A 14,847-nucleotide genomic window follows, 5' to 3' on the forward strand; every position below is an offset into this window, starting at 1 on the left:
CTCCTCTCGGTGGTTCAGCGGCGGCGGAAACGGAACAGATCTACAAGTCACACGGATGCGCTGCTGTCGTCTAACTTTAGAGGGCACGTCGGCTACGTTCCACGTTAAGATCGTCTCCAGAGCAACGCGAGTGTGACAGCTATGTGTCACGCGGTAGTACTGTGACAGTGTGTGTTTTTTTTTTTTTGTTGACTTCCAGTTCTCCTTTTGTAGAAGTGTTGATTTAAGTCGAGACAGCGTAAACATTTGAGCGGTAACTACTCTCTAGGTTAATGGAGATAACTGAGGACCACTGGGACGTGTTTCAGTAATTAAAGGTAATGTAGAAACGCACTCTTCGCAAGCTGTCGCTGTGCTAAAGCTAGGTTTGTTTGTGTGTTAGATGAGTAAGGGGCTCTACTCGGGTGACTCAGATGTTTATAGTTGTTTATGTGTAAACAGTGTGTGTAAACAGTGTTGATGTTTGACTACTTTAAAGTCCCCTTCCAGTCAGAAATCTGTTTTTCTTCTTGTCCCTACAGCGTGATGTGTGAATGCTGTGTGTGTACGGGGTTTGACACTAGAAGGATGTTTTCACATTTATTTGCTCAAAGTGGAAAGTTTCTGTGTGTTCACTGGGAAAATCAGACCCACGAGCATGATTTGTGACATCAACAATAGTTTTGGAAGTCACACCTGGTCCAGTATGACACTTGAACAGGTGTGATGTAGAAACTTGAGGCCACCAGTGCACACACACACACACACACACACTGAGATTCTGGAGTAATTATGGATTAGTCATGGGACAATATATGAATATTTCTAGGGCTGTCCTCACTTGTCAGTGCGTGTTTATGATATTCATTTAATTATTTTAATATATATTTTAACATCGGTCTGTTAAATGCTTACAGAAAAAGTGGTAATGACTGTGAATGTGTCCGAACAGATGGCAAGAGAGAGATTTATTTCAACACAGTGTAACGGAATAAATAACAAACAAGTACGATGGATGCTGTATAACATTTACAAATCAACATGCTACGAACCGGCTCCTCTTCCTCCGTTTCATTCCTCTCCTGTCGCAGCCTGAACCCGCCGTGTCTTCAATCCCAGAGTCAGAGTCCTGGTTGGAGCCACTGTGAATCAGCTGGCCTCTGTTGAAGCTATGAGCCCATTTCAGTTGCGGGCTCTTTGGCAGTATTACCCGCTGGGTCCCCCTACCCCTACTCTAGTAGTGTTTAAACTGCCCCCTGTCCTTTTGAGCTGGGACAATTAAAAAATAAATCAAACTGCACAATAGTTAGCTTTTTCAAAATATTCCCAATTATCTCGATTCCTTATTATCCCAATAATGCAAATACACCCCAATGTGCTTTTGTGAGTGTTTATCACTATAAGGGATAATATTGTATATCGTTTGTTCCAAGAAAACTATTTGTATGTGTCGTAATACATGTCTGGAAGGGATCTTTAACCTCTTTTTGTATTTTCTTTACAGGTTTGAACTCTTACTAATAAAGAAGAACCTGTTGAGAATGGCTAACGGCAGGGATGCCAATGAGAGCACCCCTCTTTTGGACTCAGATTCTGGGAACAGACCTTCACCACCCTCAGTTTTCGAGGGAAGGAGACTGGCATGTGCAGCCATCCTGCTGGCTGAATCATTGGAAAGGATTGCCTTCTACGGCATTACATCCAATCTTGTCCTTTTTCTCAATGGTAGCCCCTTTTATTGGGAGGGCACTCAGGCGAGTCAGGCGCCTCTGATGTTCATGGGAGTTACTTACCTGATTTCGCCATTCGGAGGCTGGCTGGCGGACGCATACCTTGGGAAATTCTGGACAATTGCTTCAAGTTTGATCCTATATTTTCTTGGCATGCTATTTTTCCCTTTCATTTCAAATGAAGGCACCAGGATACAACTATGTGGAGAAGAGGTGGCGTTTCCGGTGCAACCTGCGGAGTGTCTGAGCACAAACAGTACCCCACCAAGCAATGTAACCTGCCCCATTCGTGCCCCATATTGTGGCCCAGTAGTCTACAGCGGACTGTTTTTAATTGCATTAGGCGTGGGTACTGTGAAGTCCAACATCACTCCCTTTGGGGCAGATCAGGTAGAGTATGAACCACTTTCCCATCTTAAAAGTCTGCATCAAATAAAGAATGCTAAAAGGATACAAAGAATTCAATATGCTAGAAAGCCTTTGAATAGGATGTTACACAGGCCTGTATAAGATTGCGTATGCAGTATAACATCAGGGAGGTTAGACATGTGATGGGATTTCTGTTGCACCGTGACAGTTCCCTTTTAGACATGCATGCCTTTGATTATCGTGGCAGCTTATAAGTATTTCCATTATAAAGTTGACTTTAGACTGCATTTATTTATTTCTCTCACTCACACTAATGTACACAAACACACAAGAACAATGCCTGGAATTATACTTTGGTGGTAAAAAGAAGTAAAACACAACACAGTTTGGTGGCCAAATAATATAAGATTATCCAGATGATGAGCCAGGGGTCTCACACTCTAATGGGGTTGGGGCCACTACTGGTATTGCCACTTCCACGTTCAAGTACTACAAGAAAGCGCAATATTCCAGAAATGGCCCCCGTACTGACAGTTTGAGACCCCTGCTCTACAAGAAGCAGCCATAGAAATGGGAAAGTTCATCAATGGGGCGATTGTTTTTCAAAATAATCTAACCAGGGGTGGATAAAAGCTTTCAAAGGGAACTGGCGTGGTGAATATGATTAGTACTTGAGCCCACTAGGCTCATTACAAGATTTTCACATGTTCCTCAATGCTCCCTTTGAACATGTTCAAACGCACACAATACGCAAACAACATCAAGCAAAATCCATACATCGGAGTGAAACAAAAGAGAAACACAGAACCTCTTACAGCAGCACACAACAGAGAAAAACCCAGCAATACATAGAATAAATCAGCTTCATTTTACTGGTGCCAGTGGTTGTTAAACTGAAAATCATTATAAGACTTGACAAAACATGTTACTTTTTTATGAGTAGTGAAAATGTAATAGGAGCTGCATCACTTTGAGGCACAATTTTCCCACTAATTCTCCTCCAGCTGAAAGTCCTAATTAAGTGGCGAGAGGAAGCTGTTAATACTTGAAATGTGCAAGGTTTGAGTAAAATTGAAAGATTTCCTGTTACATGCGGCTCGATTTCTGTCTAAGAAATAATTGCACCCCTCTTGCAGAGTGAAAATTGCCATAGTCAGTGTTGTAAGTTTAAAGGGGGAAAAAAATATCAATATGCAACTTGAGTATAGTAATCATGAAGTTTTACTGGGGCTGCTGTTGCATCTGTGTAGGAGTGGGTGGGGGATAGATCCGATTTTTGTCCTGTTATGAGTCACTGCAGATGTAATGTCTCTCAGCTCATGACCATTGTAATATTTACTCACCATATTCTGCATTTGATGGAGGGTCAACACTGAAACAAGACAGTAAATTAAATGTTTGTCTTGTCCTGAGGCTGGAGGGAACACAGCTGCTTATCGATCTTGTGTCAAAACTAAATGTACAACGGGGGCTACAAACGTACCCCCCGCTCTATGTACGTATTCTTTTAAAATGCAGTTGTTGGAAGCACATGGCAATCACCTGCATAGTTTAATGACTCATTTTCTAACTACACTGAACATCCGCAGAGAGGAACCCCAGAGAGATTTATGCTCAGCCTCGGCTCGTGAATGCCGTGACATTATCTCCCCAATAGTTAATTGTAGCTGTACCGCTGTATCTTCTGTGCTCACATATAAAAGACATATCCACTTCATCACGCGCTGATATAATCTTTTCCTCCACGAGGATAACTGTATGCGGAATGGATCAGTGCCATTATGAGAATAATATTATTTGCTTGCATAGACATTTAACTGAATTTATTGCTGTTTTAGTAAGCTAATGGTGTAGGCTATCATAACCGATTCAGTTGGAATGCTCTAAGCCACAGTAAGCAGATAAAGAAGTAACCAGAAGTTGCTGTTTATTTTGGTTTCTCTCCCCGACATGAAGGAGAAAAATCTCTTGCTTCTACCAACTTTATGCGGCTGTAGACAGTCGAGGCAATTCATTCAGTAATGGGAAAAAAAAAACCCAAATGTGTTGAATGAAACTTGACGTCACATCCTTGTCAGTTTCAGCTTGTGATTGTTGTTCCTCTTTCTCGGCGCAGCTTGTCTTCTCTGTCATGTACTGTCAGGAGTTCTATTTTTATTTTTTTTCAAGCTATTTAACATGTTTTGTTGACCAATGCAAGTGCACTTTAAACGCTTAAGATTCGGTCCGCCTGGAGTTATTTTCCTCATGTGACTTGCATATCAAAGTGCTGATGAGCACACTTCTTTTACAGCTGACAAAAGCTGCTAGTTGACAGTCAAAGTGGTGTGACACACAGCTGCAGCAAAGTCCATGCAGGTCTTTTTATATACGAATATAAAATTGCTTTTACATTCTCCCTGTATGTTGTACCAACTTACAGTTAGCACTTAGGGCTGCAACTAACAATATTACAGCCATTTTATCAATTATTCGATTAGTAGTTTGGTCCATAAAATGTCTTTTTTCTGTCGGTTTCATCCAAACCTCAGAGATATTCAGTTTACTGTCATAGAGGAAAATAGTCACATTTAAGAAGCTAAAAACAAAGAATTTGGACATTTGACTCAAAATGATTAATGGATTATCAAAGTAGTTGCAGTTAATGGTGTAAAACTAATCGATTAATCAACTAACTGTCACAGCCCTGCTTACAACCACATGACTGATTGCTGTCATCCTGCTCTGTGTGTTATCTCAGGTCAAAGACAGAGGACCAGAGGCCACGCGCAGATTCTTCAACTGGTTCTACTGGTGCATCAACTTAGGCGCCATCCTGTCTCTGGGAGGTGTGGCCTACATTCAGCAGAATCTCAGCTTTGTGCTCGGCTACATCATTCCCACTGTGTGCCTCGGCATCTCCTTCCTGGTCTTTCTCCTGGGCCGCACCGTCTTCATCAGCAAGCCCGCTGACGGCAGCGCCTTCACAGATATGTTCAAGATCTTGGGCTTCGCCTGCTGCTCCAAGAAACCGAAGGAGCCCAACCTGCTCCGGTGAGAGCGGCACGTCACGTCTGTCATTTCAGAGCATTTTATGTAGCGATGGGGAAAAAGATAACATAAAACTGTATTGTCAGGCAATAAAAGTGGTCAATTCATCCCCTCAATGACAAACAGCACGCTCACAATAACTGTGGTGTAGGAAAGCATTCATCAGTCTCAATGGGAAGGCTCTTTCCAGCAGGGCAGCAAGTATTTTTGTTCATGGCAAAGTTTACTGGGATGGTGACTCTGATCCAGCGGAGAAACACAACTAGGTGTTGTTGGTAGACCTTTATGTTAAAGCCTCCTTTGATCCCCCTGTATAATTCTTTCCCCCCCCACTGGTCCAGGCATTCATCTTCATTCCCTGTGGTGAAAAGTTATTCTAAAAGGCGCTGTTACTTGACTTTGAACAAAAGTAGCACAATTGGTTCAAAAACTTGACATTGAATATTTTAAGTTGGCCAATCCTGCAGCCTTTCAAGAATTCCTTATTAAGACATTTCCTCCAGAGATGGGGATTATAGGCTTTAGAATAAAGTTTTTTTCCTATCTCTAGAAGTGCTGTTATTTAAGGGTGAGATGTTCACAGAAAAGGCTTTTTTAAGACTCACACTTTAAGAGTTTAGTCTAAAATTGTTTTTTTATTTCTGTGTTTATTTTATGCCATAAATCATACTCCAGTTTTAAATAGTTTTTTTTGTTCTTATTTATTCCCCTGAAGCAACAAACCAACACTACTAGACAGCGCCAAAGTGACCTATGGTGGAAAGTTTCCAGAGGAGAAAGTAGATGAGGTGAAATCCCTGGTGAAAATCCTCCCTGTGTTCTTTGCCCTCATCCCGTACTGGACTGTGTACTTCCAGGTGAGATCAACCCATTTCACACTTAATCAAAATGTATGAGCCACGTTTCACACAAGATGAAAAATATGAAGGAATTTAATACGACAATATGAGTTTTCCAGATGCAGATATGCACACGCTTGTGTTAATATGAGGGAAGATTATTTTCTGTTTCAATATTGGAGAATGGTTTTGCACCAGACCTCCTGGTGATCATAAAGTGGAGAATTACTTCATGCTGAGACTCTAATCTCCTTATTGCGTTGCAGATGCAGACAACCTACATCCTGCAGGGCCTCCATTTGAGGATTCCTGATAGTGCCTCAAACAGCTCTGCTGACCCCCACCAGGTAAACCTAAGTGCAGACACTCTGTCCAAGTGCCTGTTTCTTGTTTAATTAAAAACTAGCCTCAGTGTGTTGGCATCTGCGGCTTGACAGTGTGATTGGTTAAATGTTAAACAACTACTGTATAAAGCCCTTGAGTAAATCATACCAGTTTGGAGCTCCAAACTAGATTTCAGTGCTGAAACTAAAGGAGTCAGTAGGTCACTTCAACACAATGGTAGGCAACAGCTGGAGGCAGCAGCAAAGGTTGATAATGCCTTGGGGATTAAGTCAGAACTTTACCTCACAGACTAATACCTCTCAGATTAGCAACCTGGCTGAGATTTTACCTCCCAACTGATTCTTCCTGAGTACTGTTGCTGGTGTCTCACTCTGACACATTGGATGTTTTGTTCTGGAGGGGCCTTGATGACTGAATCCCCCATAGTTACTCCACGTGATACGCGACTCCTCAAATATCAAAGGTGTAAAAATGATGAAACTGGAATAGACTGGGAAGCATGAAATGTACAGTACGCCTGGTCTTCCTTTTGAACAGGCACGTTTGATGTGATAGTGAAGTGCACCGACTTCATGGAAATGTGAAGTGAAACCCTTGCCTGTAAACCGCACAATCGAACCTACTGCTGTATTAATGACATATAAACAGTACGCACACATATATATTCTTACATTTCACAATAACATGCACTTGACTTTGACAGTTTTGTTTACTGATATCCCACAGTGTTTAAGAACTGTATTGTTATTTCCCTTCCATTCACACACGCTATTTAGTGTCTTTAAAAAACGGAACTGAGCCTTTTCTGCTACCAGCCTCGACACTTTGGAACATCAAAGGGGAAGTGAGATTACTGTAGATGCCTCTGTGATTTGCTCCCTCATCTCACCTGACACATTTCAATGACTGAGATGAACAAATACTGTCTGTTCAAAGAAGCAGAGCCCATACTGATGATGATGATGATGATAATAATAATAATAATAATAATAATAATAATAATAATAATAATAATAATAATAATAATAATAATAATAACCTGGAATGGGAGGCAGGAGAACATGTGTTGTAATTGGTTATAATTAGATTACATCCTGAGTTTGCTACATGTAGTTCATGTATCCGTGAATGTCCAGTTTACTTTTTGAAGGTATTTGTACGTTTTAAAGCCTTTATGGTACTCTGTGATGCATATAGAGAAGTGGTTGGCTTGTGACTTTTTATATACAAAGGAAACTCAACTCATGGGGTGTTTTTCAGAAATAACACTTTTAAACAGAGTGTCCATTTCTACCATCTTACATTGTTGAATTCTGATATTTCAATGTCTGAAAAGGTAAAACTATGCAGTATTCCACAAAAAGCAAATATTAGAGAATTGTCCAAAAGGTAAACAGTAGAAATGTGCCATGGTATGAAAGATCGGTGGTTATCATATTGTGTGTATTTGCTCATGTACGGTATTGAATTCTATTGTATTAGTGTTATTGAAAAACATAGAACACAATATGAAAGTGAAAGTATAGTTTTAATTCCTTTAAGGCTCATTGTAATCTATAGCAAGATAAGTGTGTAATACCATTGTACTGTAAAACTGTGATTTTCTGAGATGGTTATCACACAGTGTAAATCTTCTCAACCTGTGAGCCATGCTATGGAGTGTATATATAGAGTATATGCGTGCAGTACCTACTTACAGTATGTCGTCCATTTGGGGAAGTGGAAAAAGCGGTGCATCATGCCCACCACAGACCCGGGCCTGTTGGGACGGTTCCGTCATTCGTGCCACGCTTTCCTTGGCAAAGGAAAAGTCTCTGTTAGAACTTTATATCATTTTGAATATGATAATGCGCAAACAGGGGAGGAAAACACTCTCTAAGGAGCTGCGTATAGATTGCCAGCGGTGACTCCAAGAAATGGAAATTCAATTTGAGAATAAATGATGCTATCAGAAGTGTTAAACCAGAGACCCATCAGGAGCTCAGATGGCACTTGGAATTTGAATTGCAAAAAACATCTCTGCTTTGTTTGCTCACAATGGATTTTCTCTCTGATTGATATGTCTTCCAGTCTGTTTGCTCGGTGTAATTATTCCTTCCATAGATTACACTTTATGGTAATAGATTTAGATTTGTGCTGAAAACATTTATTTTGAATTACGTCAAGTACACTTTGTCTTTTGTGCCACTTACTCTGTAAAAAACAACAATACTATGACTATGACAATAGTAGACATAAATGAAGGACATTTTATTGATTTTGACACTGTGCTTTCTTTTACTATGAATTGCATAAATACTTGTCATTATGTTTGGTTTTGTCCACCAGGGGGTGCCAAAGCAATATCAAGCCCCTAGTACACACACTCTCACTCATATGCACATAAACACTTGGTGAATTGTGTTGCAATGCACTGATATTCTTTGTAGTTTTCATGCTTTGTTGCCTTTCGCACCTCATGTTTCTCCTCTGCATCCCCACAGATGACGTTCCGCTTCCCGGCCGCCTGGCTCACCATGTTTGACGCAGTGCTCATCCTTATGCTGATTCCCCTTAAGGACAAAGTGGTGGACCCCATCCTGAAACGCCGCGGCCTGCTGCCTTCCTCTCTGAAGAGGATTGCAGTGGGGATGTTCTTTGTTATGTGGTCGGTCGTGGCAGCGGGTGAGTGCACCAACAGACATTCCCTCTCCGTGCTGTCACATAAGTAGGCCAGACAAACGCTAATCAAACAACAAAGTTAGAGCTTGCGGTACATGCCACATGTGATCCGCACTTCCAAGGCAACGAGCAATACAGCTGTAGTTCCACATCTACATAATTTATTAATTTTATTGCTATATACTGTTTTTGGAGGACTTTTGAAACATGGATGTCAGTTTCTGACATTAACAGTGGTACAAATGTGGCATGCTATACGGGAAATACTGTTGCTGGTTATTTAAGGATGATACACTAAATCTTTTTTTTTTTTTTTTTAACTAATAACTAAATTGCCTTTACTGCTGTTTTCTTTTGGGACTCAGCAGATGGTCTGTCACAGATGTAGTAATTGTCCCTGAATCAACATCACTTTCCACCTGGAAAAGGGGAAAAAAGGCCCAAGAGGAGTTTTTTGCCCTGTAGAGCACAGGGGGAGCTGTGGCATCTCTCTTTTTGGTCCTGAGTGACTGCACCCGCCGCATTCAGCTGCACCGCTCAGTCCTATTCACTTCCAGCCTGTGGATTATTTTGGAAATAAAGTCTCAGCCAGGCCTGTCAGCAGGTGCTGCTGCATTGATACATCCAGGCTAAAATGTTTTGAGAGAGACAAGCCTGGAGGCAGGAAGAAAGCAAATCAGTAACACTCCTGAGAATCAATGCACATTATATTTTCTACAACCATTGCCCTTTCTCCTTTCACCGATGCACAATACACCCGCCACATAGAATACGAACATGCTCTGTCATTAGTGACCTTTTAGATATTGACTGGTGTGCTTCAACCAGATTGCCAATTGACTGTTAAACATGCACTGAATCAAATTTGACAACTACTGGGAGGGATAATTACATTTTTCTGTGAGTTTATTAAATACTTTGTTCATAAAAATTGAAATCAAGATAAATTATGTCTACAGAAGTTCAGCATATTAAATACAACAGATATATCAATATTATCGGATTGGCTACTAAGAGATTTTTGTGTCCAGATCTAAAAGTTTCCATGAATTTTAAATTAACAACAATATCAGATATTATTTACCTGTTGTCACATAGCGATTCTATATGTGTATTCTGCATGATCAACCCCATAATTGCACCTGTCAATAAGATCAAACTTACTGTACAGTCTGGTAAATCTCATCATCCTCATCTGCATAATATAGTCATTATTTATTAGTGATTACTATTATTCTTGCTTTTTTTATTGTCACCTGACAGCAAAATGTGTAAAAGGCCACATGGTCAATACACTATTTCAAGTTTCTATATACAAAATGTATTTGCCACTAGATGTCGCACTAGAGCACCGGCCTGTCAGATCAAAACCATGAGCGTTACGGGCAACCGGACCGAAATCTTTCACTCACCAACGCTGGCTGGGTCAAAATAAAGCTTTAATTCAGAGTTGGAAAACATTTACAAAAAGGGTTGCAGTGCCCATAGCATAAGCCAGTGTTAATTCTTAAACCTATGCCCACAAAAAGGGCTTGTTGTTGCCACACTGACAGGCTCAGATTGGTATTCTAAATGTCTGACAACATAGCGGGAAAAAGGATCCCTCAGAGATAGACCTTTTGTTTATCTCTCGCCACCAGACTCCATAGATAAAAACAGTAATTTTACCTTGCATGTCATCGTAACTTCATTCAGTGGACAGAAACAAAATAAACTCAACAAACCTGTCTTTGTTAGTCCTTCCACTGTGGTTGTGATTTTATAGGTAAGAGAGAGAAAAGGGTGCAGGACTCTCATCTGTGTGCCTTACTTTTTATAGACATGGTGATAGTGGGATGAGAAAGTTTGCTGAGGGAGAGTCTTCAGATGTTCTAGTCTGAGCGTTATGAAAGCCGGACTTAGCCCATCAGAAACATCCTTTTCAATCAGCGAGATGTGGTAAAAGGTCTAGTAACCACATCTAATATGTCTAATGTGCTCGTTTTAAAGTAATATTTTCTTTTCAGAGGACATGAGCATTCCTAGAGGTGATCGAACATGTTCATTTCTGATGTTCAAAAGCCATTCAAGTATTTACTTTTCCATTTGGCTTCTTGAAAGAAAGTGCAGTCCTTGCATTTGAATTCAAGCTAAATAAATTCAGAATATTGCAGAAAGCAATTTTGAGTCCTGGGAGTGGAAAGAAAGGGTTTACGATGGTGCAGTGGTGTGGCCATTGGTCACACAACAGTAGGTGAACGCACAGCTAGTGTGAAACACAGTTCTGACCTGGATTTGAGGAGTCAAATCAGGCGAGTGGATCAAATCAGTACGGTAGTGTACTTTGTAAAATGAGCTGCATTATTAATGATATTGTATCTCCGTCTTATTTTAACCATTATTCATCCAGGAATAATTTGCTGAGCCTCTGTGCTGTTTATCCCCAGCATTGCCTTGCTCCACACTAATTCAGTTACACACATTGACTCCTTGGAGCTGCCTTATGCTGTTGTTACATTTTGAGCTGCATTTCCCTCAGCTGGCTTTCTGTGTGTCCTCAGTGCTTATCTTCATCTGTCCAATAGCTGAAATCATGTTGTGTTCATAGACTGACAGATGGTTAGCTGGGAACGACCGAGTGTGGCATCTTTTGCCCAGAGAATAGCCATCCAACACATCGCATTGTCAGCCTGCCACCCTGTGTCCACAACACTGGCCACACCACGGCTGTTCAGAGTTAGGATCACTCTCATCACCGTGTGCACGAGATGTGCAGGACGATGCCATGATGACACTGGTGCAGCGATATTTCACAGGGTTTTGTTGCGCTCACTGACACGAGGACGGCTGGACCTCCCATGCAGTGCAAAGGGACAGCTGAAGACACGCTGTCAAGCGGACACTGGACTGTTTCTGATCCCCTTTTCGTTTGTGTCCAGCAGTCTCAGACTTCAGCTGCATACTGGGGCCGGCTCTGGAAAGCTGTGCTGACATTGCTTTTGAAGATATTTTTTTTTTTTTTTTTTTTTAGCATGTTTTATCACATTCTCTTAACTTTATGTCCTAATCTGCTTTGGTTGAAGCTCAATGGCTTTTAGGTATCCACAACCATCTTTTATAAAAGCTAGAGCAGAGTTGCCAGGGATCACACTGGGTTGTCTGATGTCTGATGTTTAGTAAGGGGAAAAAAAAATTGGGATGTGTGTTTATAGTGAGAGTTGCTCTGGGCAGCCCAGTGGCCACACTGTTTGAGATGGAGGCCTGGTATTATAGGATAGCCGGATTACAAGGCTACAACTCCTCTCAAATACAGCATTAAGTGTAGTTATGATAGGAGGCTGTCTCTGGGAGTTATCTGGAAATAGCCGCTGGTTACACGATAATAGCTATCGAATAAAGCTTTTAGGAGGCGGCAGCAGTTGATGACAACTGCTTGGCTCTTATTATTGAACCGTCTACACTGATCCATTTCTAGCTGCCATAATATGGAAGCGTGCAGATGTGATCTTAATGAAGTGCTAGAGTAGCCTTAAAACTAGCTAAATGCTTAATGGACTGTCACTGAGTCCAACTCTCTGGCTGTTTGTTGGTGTCATGGACTTTAGGGTGATAATTTAACGAGTGTTTCTTCATCCTGACTGAAATATACAAGCCTTTAGATTCACCCGATGTCCTATTTTTATTTTTTGGTATGTCTGCTGCAGAATTATAGCTTTTAGGGCAATGTTTTGTCCATTTACCCTCAACTAAATGTGCTCATGTTAATTGCTTCTGTGTCTGTCCCCTCAGGTATTTTGGAGACAAAACGCCTGGAGATCGTCAAATCAAATGGTACCATTGACCAGGTGCTTGGCAACGTTATCTACTACGCCGCAGATTTGCCCATATGGTGGCAAGTGCCTCAGTATGTGCTGATAGGAATCAGCGAAATCTTTGCCAGCATTGCAGGTACAGTTGCTTGACATCTGTGTCTCATTTAGCACTGCGGTCAGTTTGACATGATTCAGACTAATGGTAAAATACAGTATCCTCAAGTGATGAGCCTCATGCTTTCAGCCAGACTGATTCACCTTCACACTGAGCCACTCTGAGTGGATTGTGGGCAAAAAAAAACGTAGGGCCCCTTCACCTAAGCAGAATGCAATGAAGACTAATGTCTAAACCCTTTTTGAACAGTTTGTTTGATTCATTGCCAGACTGAACCAGCTTAATGTGTTTACGGGTTGTAGTCCAGAGTAAATAGCGCAAGAAGTCGATCGATAATTGATTATCCTGATTTTCTCACACACAGCAGGACATTGTTCAGTAATGGGACATTTTATAAATAAGGTGTGGATAAAGTAACCTTTTAAAATTTTAAATGATGATGACCAGCTTCACATAAGCACTCTTCCTCTGCTTGTTATTCAGACAGATACAGTCAATAATAAGACGGATAAATACACAGATATGTACCTTTTTATACTGTACCATGTATCCCTTAGGGTGTAACCCACTGTGGCAACACAATTAACATTATGACATAAACTTTTCACCTCCATGTTTATTCAGCTGGTGTGTTGACATTTAAAACTATGAACTAGTAAAATAAATATAAATGTATATAAATAAATAAATACCAGCATATGTAATAGTAATCACAGTGAAAGAGAGAGAGAGATAATACTGACAAATTGCACTGCACTGTAGTGCAAGTTCAACTCCTAATTATCCAATTAGCATGCTTCCCCAGCTGTTCATAGGGACATATTACACTTGAATACACAGGAAATTATGTTATGTTTAATTATCAGTCCAGCACTTCGAGGGTGCTGACAGTTATATTTGAATGTAGACCAAAGAGGCTGAGAATGTGTCTTAAACATGAGCTCATTATAACGTCTAATGACTGCAAGAACAAAGGAAAAGTCATTTACTTACACTAAAGCTAACAGTATATTCATAGACTGTACAAGAAACAGTAGATGAAGCTTCCGGGTCTGAAAAGTGAAGCCAATATGGAAGTGCCTTAAATCTGCATTCATCCTAATGGCCAGCAGGCTTTTTGCAACCATTTGTTGGTTCCCAAGCATGTAGCAGAAACTACGGTGGCCACGACAAACTAGTGTCTGTTCTGGGATACTGTAGAAAGGTCTTATTGTAAGGTAATAAAAACACAAAAAATCTTATTTTCAGGTGATTATACTCTAATGAAAACATACTTATGAATATTATGTTCCATTTCAGCCAATAGATCCTCCTAAATGTTACACACTGGACCTTTTTTATGTCTGATATCTGTTATGAATAATCTATCTACTAACGGAAAATTGGAGAATATTTTTAGAAAACAGCACAACACCATCTTCTCACACTAGGAAGTTTATGAATTTTGCCCCAGGTCTGATTTAAATTCAGAGTTGTATTGCTGTTTCTGCTCAGATGATTCATTCCAGAAAATATCATTCTAAGACATATGCTCATCAATGTGAGGCCACCCATGATCCTTCACTGGAAATTTAGGAGTGTTTGCTTCCCCCAGAGAAATGGATTCCCTGTTCTTTTCTGGAAAATGGTTTAAAAAGAAAAGCATTGGATCAAAGCAGGTCAGAGCAGTGCATGCTGGAACCGACAGCTGCAAACTTGTTTCTGATACTTTCAGGGAATCAGCTGAAAACTGTTCAGCAAGCCAGCTCTCATTTCTTTTTCTTTCTTTTTTTTTTTCTCTTTTTTTGTGAGCCCTGACCTAAACAGGAAATACCATTTCATTAAAACCTGTGAGAACTAAGGCCTTATTGCCCCAGCAATACAATAATGTGACAAAGTGAGAAATTACTCTAATGTTATATCAAATTGCGTCTGCAACACCCGAGACAAGAATGGAAACAACAGCGACAATATTCTCCTTTATTAAAAGAGGGGAGTTTGTGTCTGTG

At 40.5% G+C, this 14,847-nt stretch overlaps 1 protein-coding gene across 1 annotated transcript in view; it reads left to right on the forward strand.

The window, feature by feature from the left end:
* The first annotated feature begins 38 nt into the window (after positions 1 to 38).
* slc15a4 (solute carrier family 15 member 4) overlaps positions 39 to 14,847 on the forward strand; it is a 31,188-nt gene continuing 16,379 nt past the window's right edge. The window contains exons 1-7 of the mRNA XM_051421688.1: positions 39 to 317; positions 1,484 to 2,099; positions 4,819 to 5,111; positions 5,824 to 5,965; positions 6,214 to 6,294; positions 8,776 to 8,956; positions 12,722 to 12,880. Coding sequence (XP_051277648.1) covers positions 1,521 to 2,099; positions 4,819 to 5,111; positions 5,824 to 5,965; positions 6,214 to 6,294; positions 8,776 to 8,956; positions 12,722 to 12,880 — 1,435 coding nt within the window. The 5' untranslated portion in view covers positions 39 to 317; positions 1,484 to 1,520. The remainder of the gene's footprint in view (positions 318 to 1,483; positions 2,100 to 4,818; positions 5,112 to 5,823; positions 5,966 to 6,213; positions 6,295 to 8,775; positions 8,957 to 12,721; positions 12,881 to 14,847) is intronic.

The sequence above is a fragment of the Dicentrarchus labrax genome, unplaced genomic scaffold, assembly GCF_905237075.1.
Source record: "Dicentrarchus labrax unplaced genomic scaffold, dlabrax2021, whole genome shotgun sequence".
Lineage (NCBI taxonomy): Eukaryota > Metazoa > Chordata > Actinopteri > Moronidae > Dicentrarchus > Dicentrarchus labrax.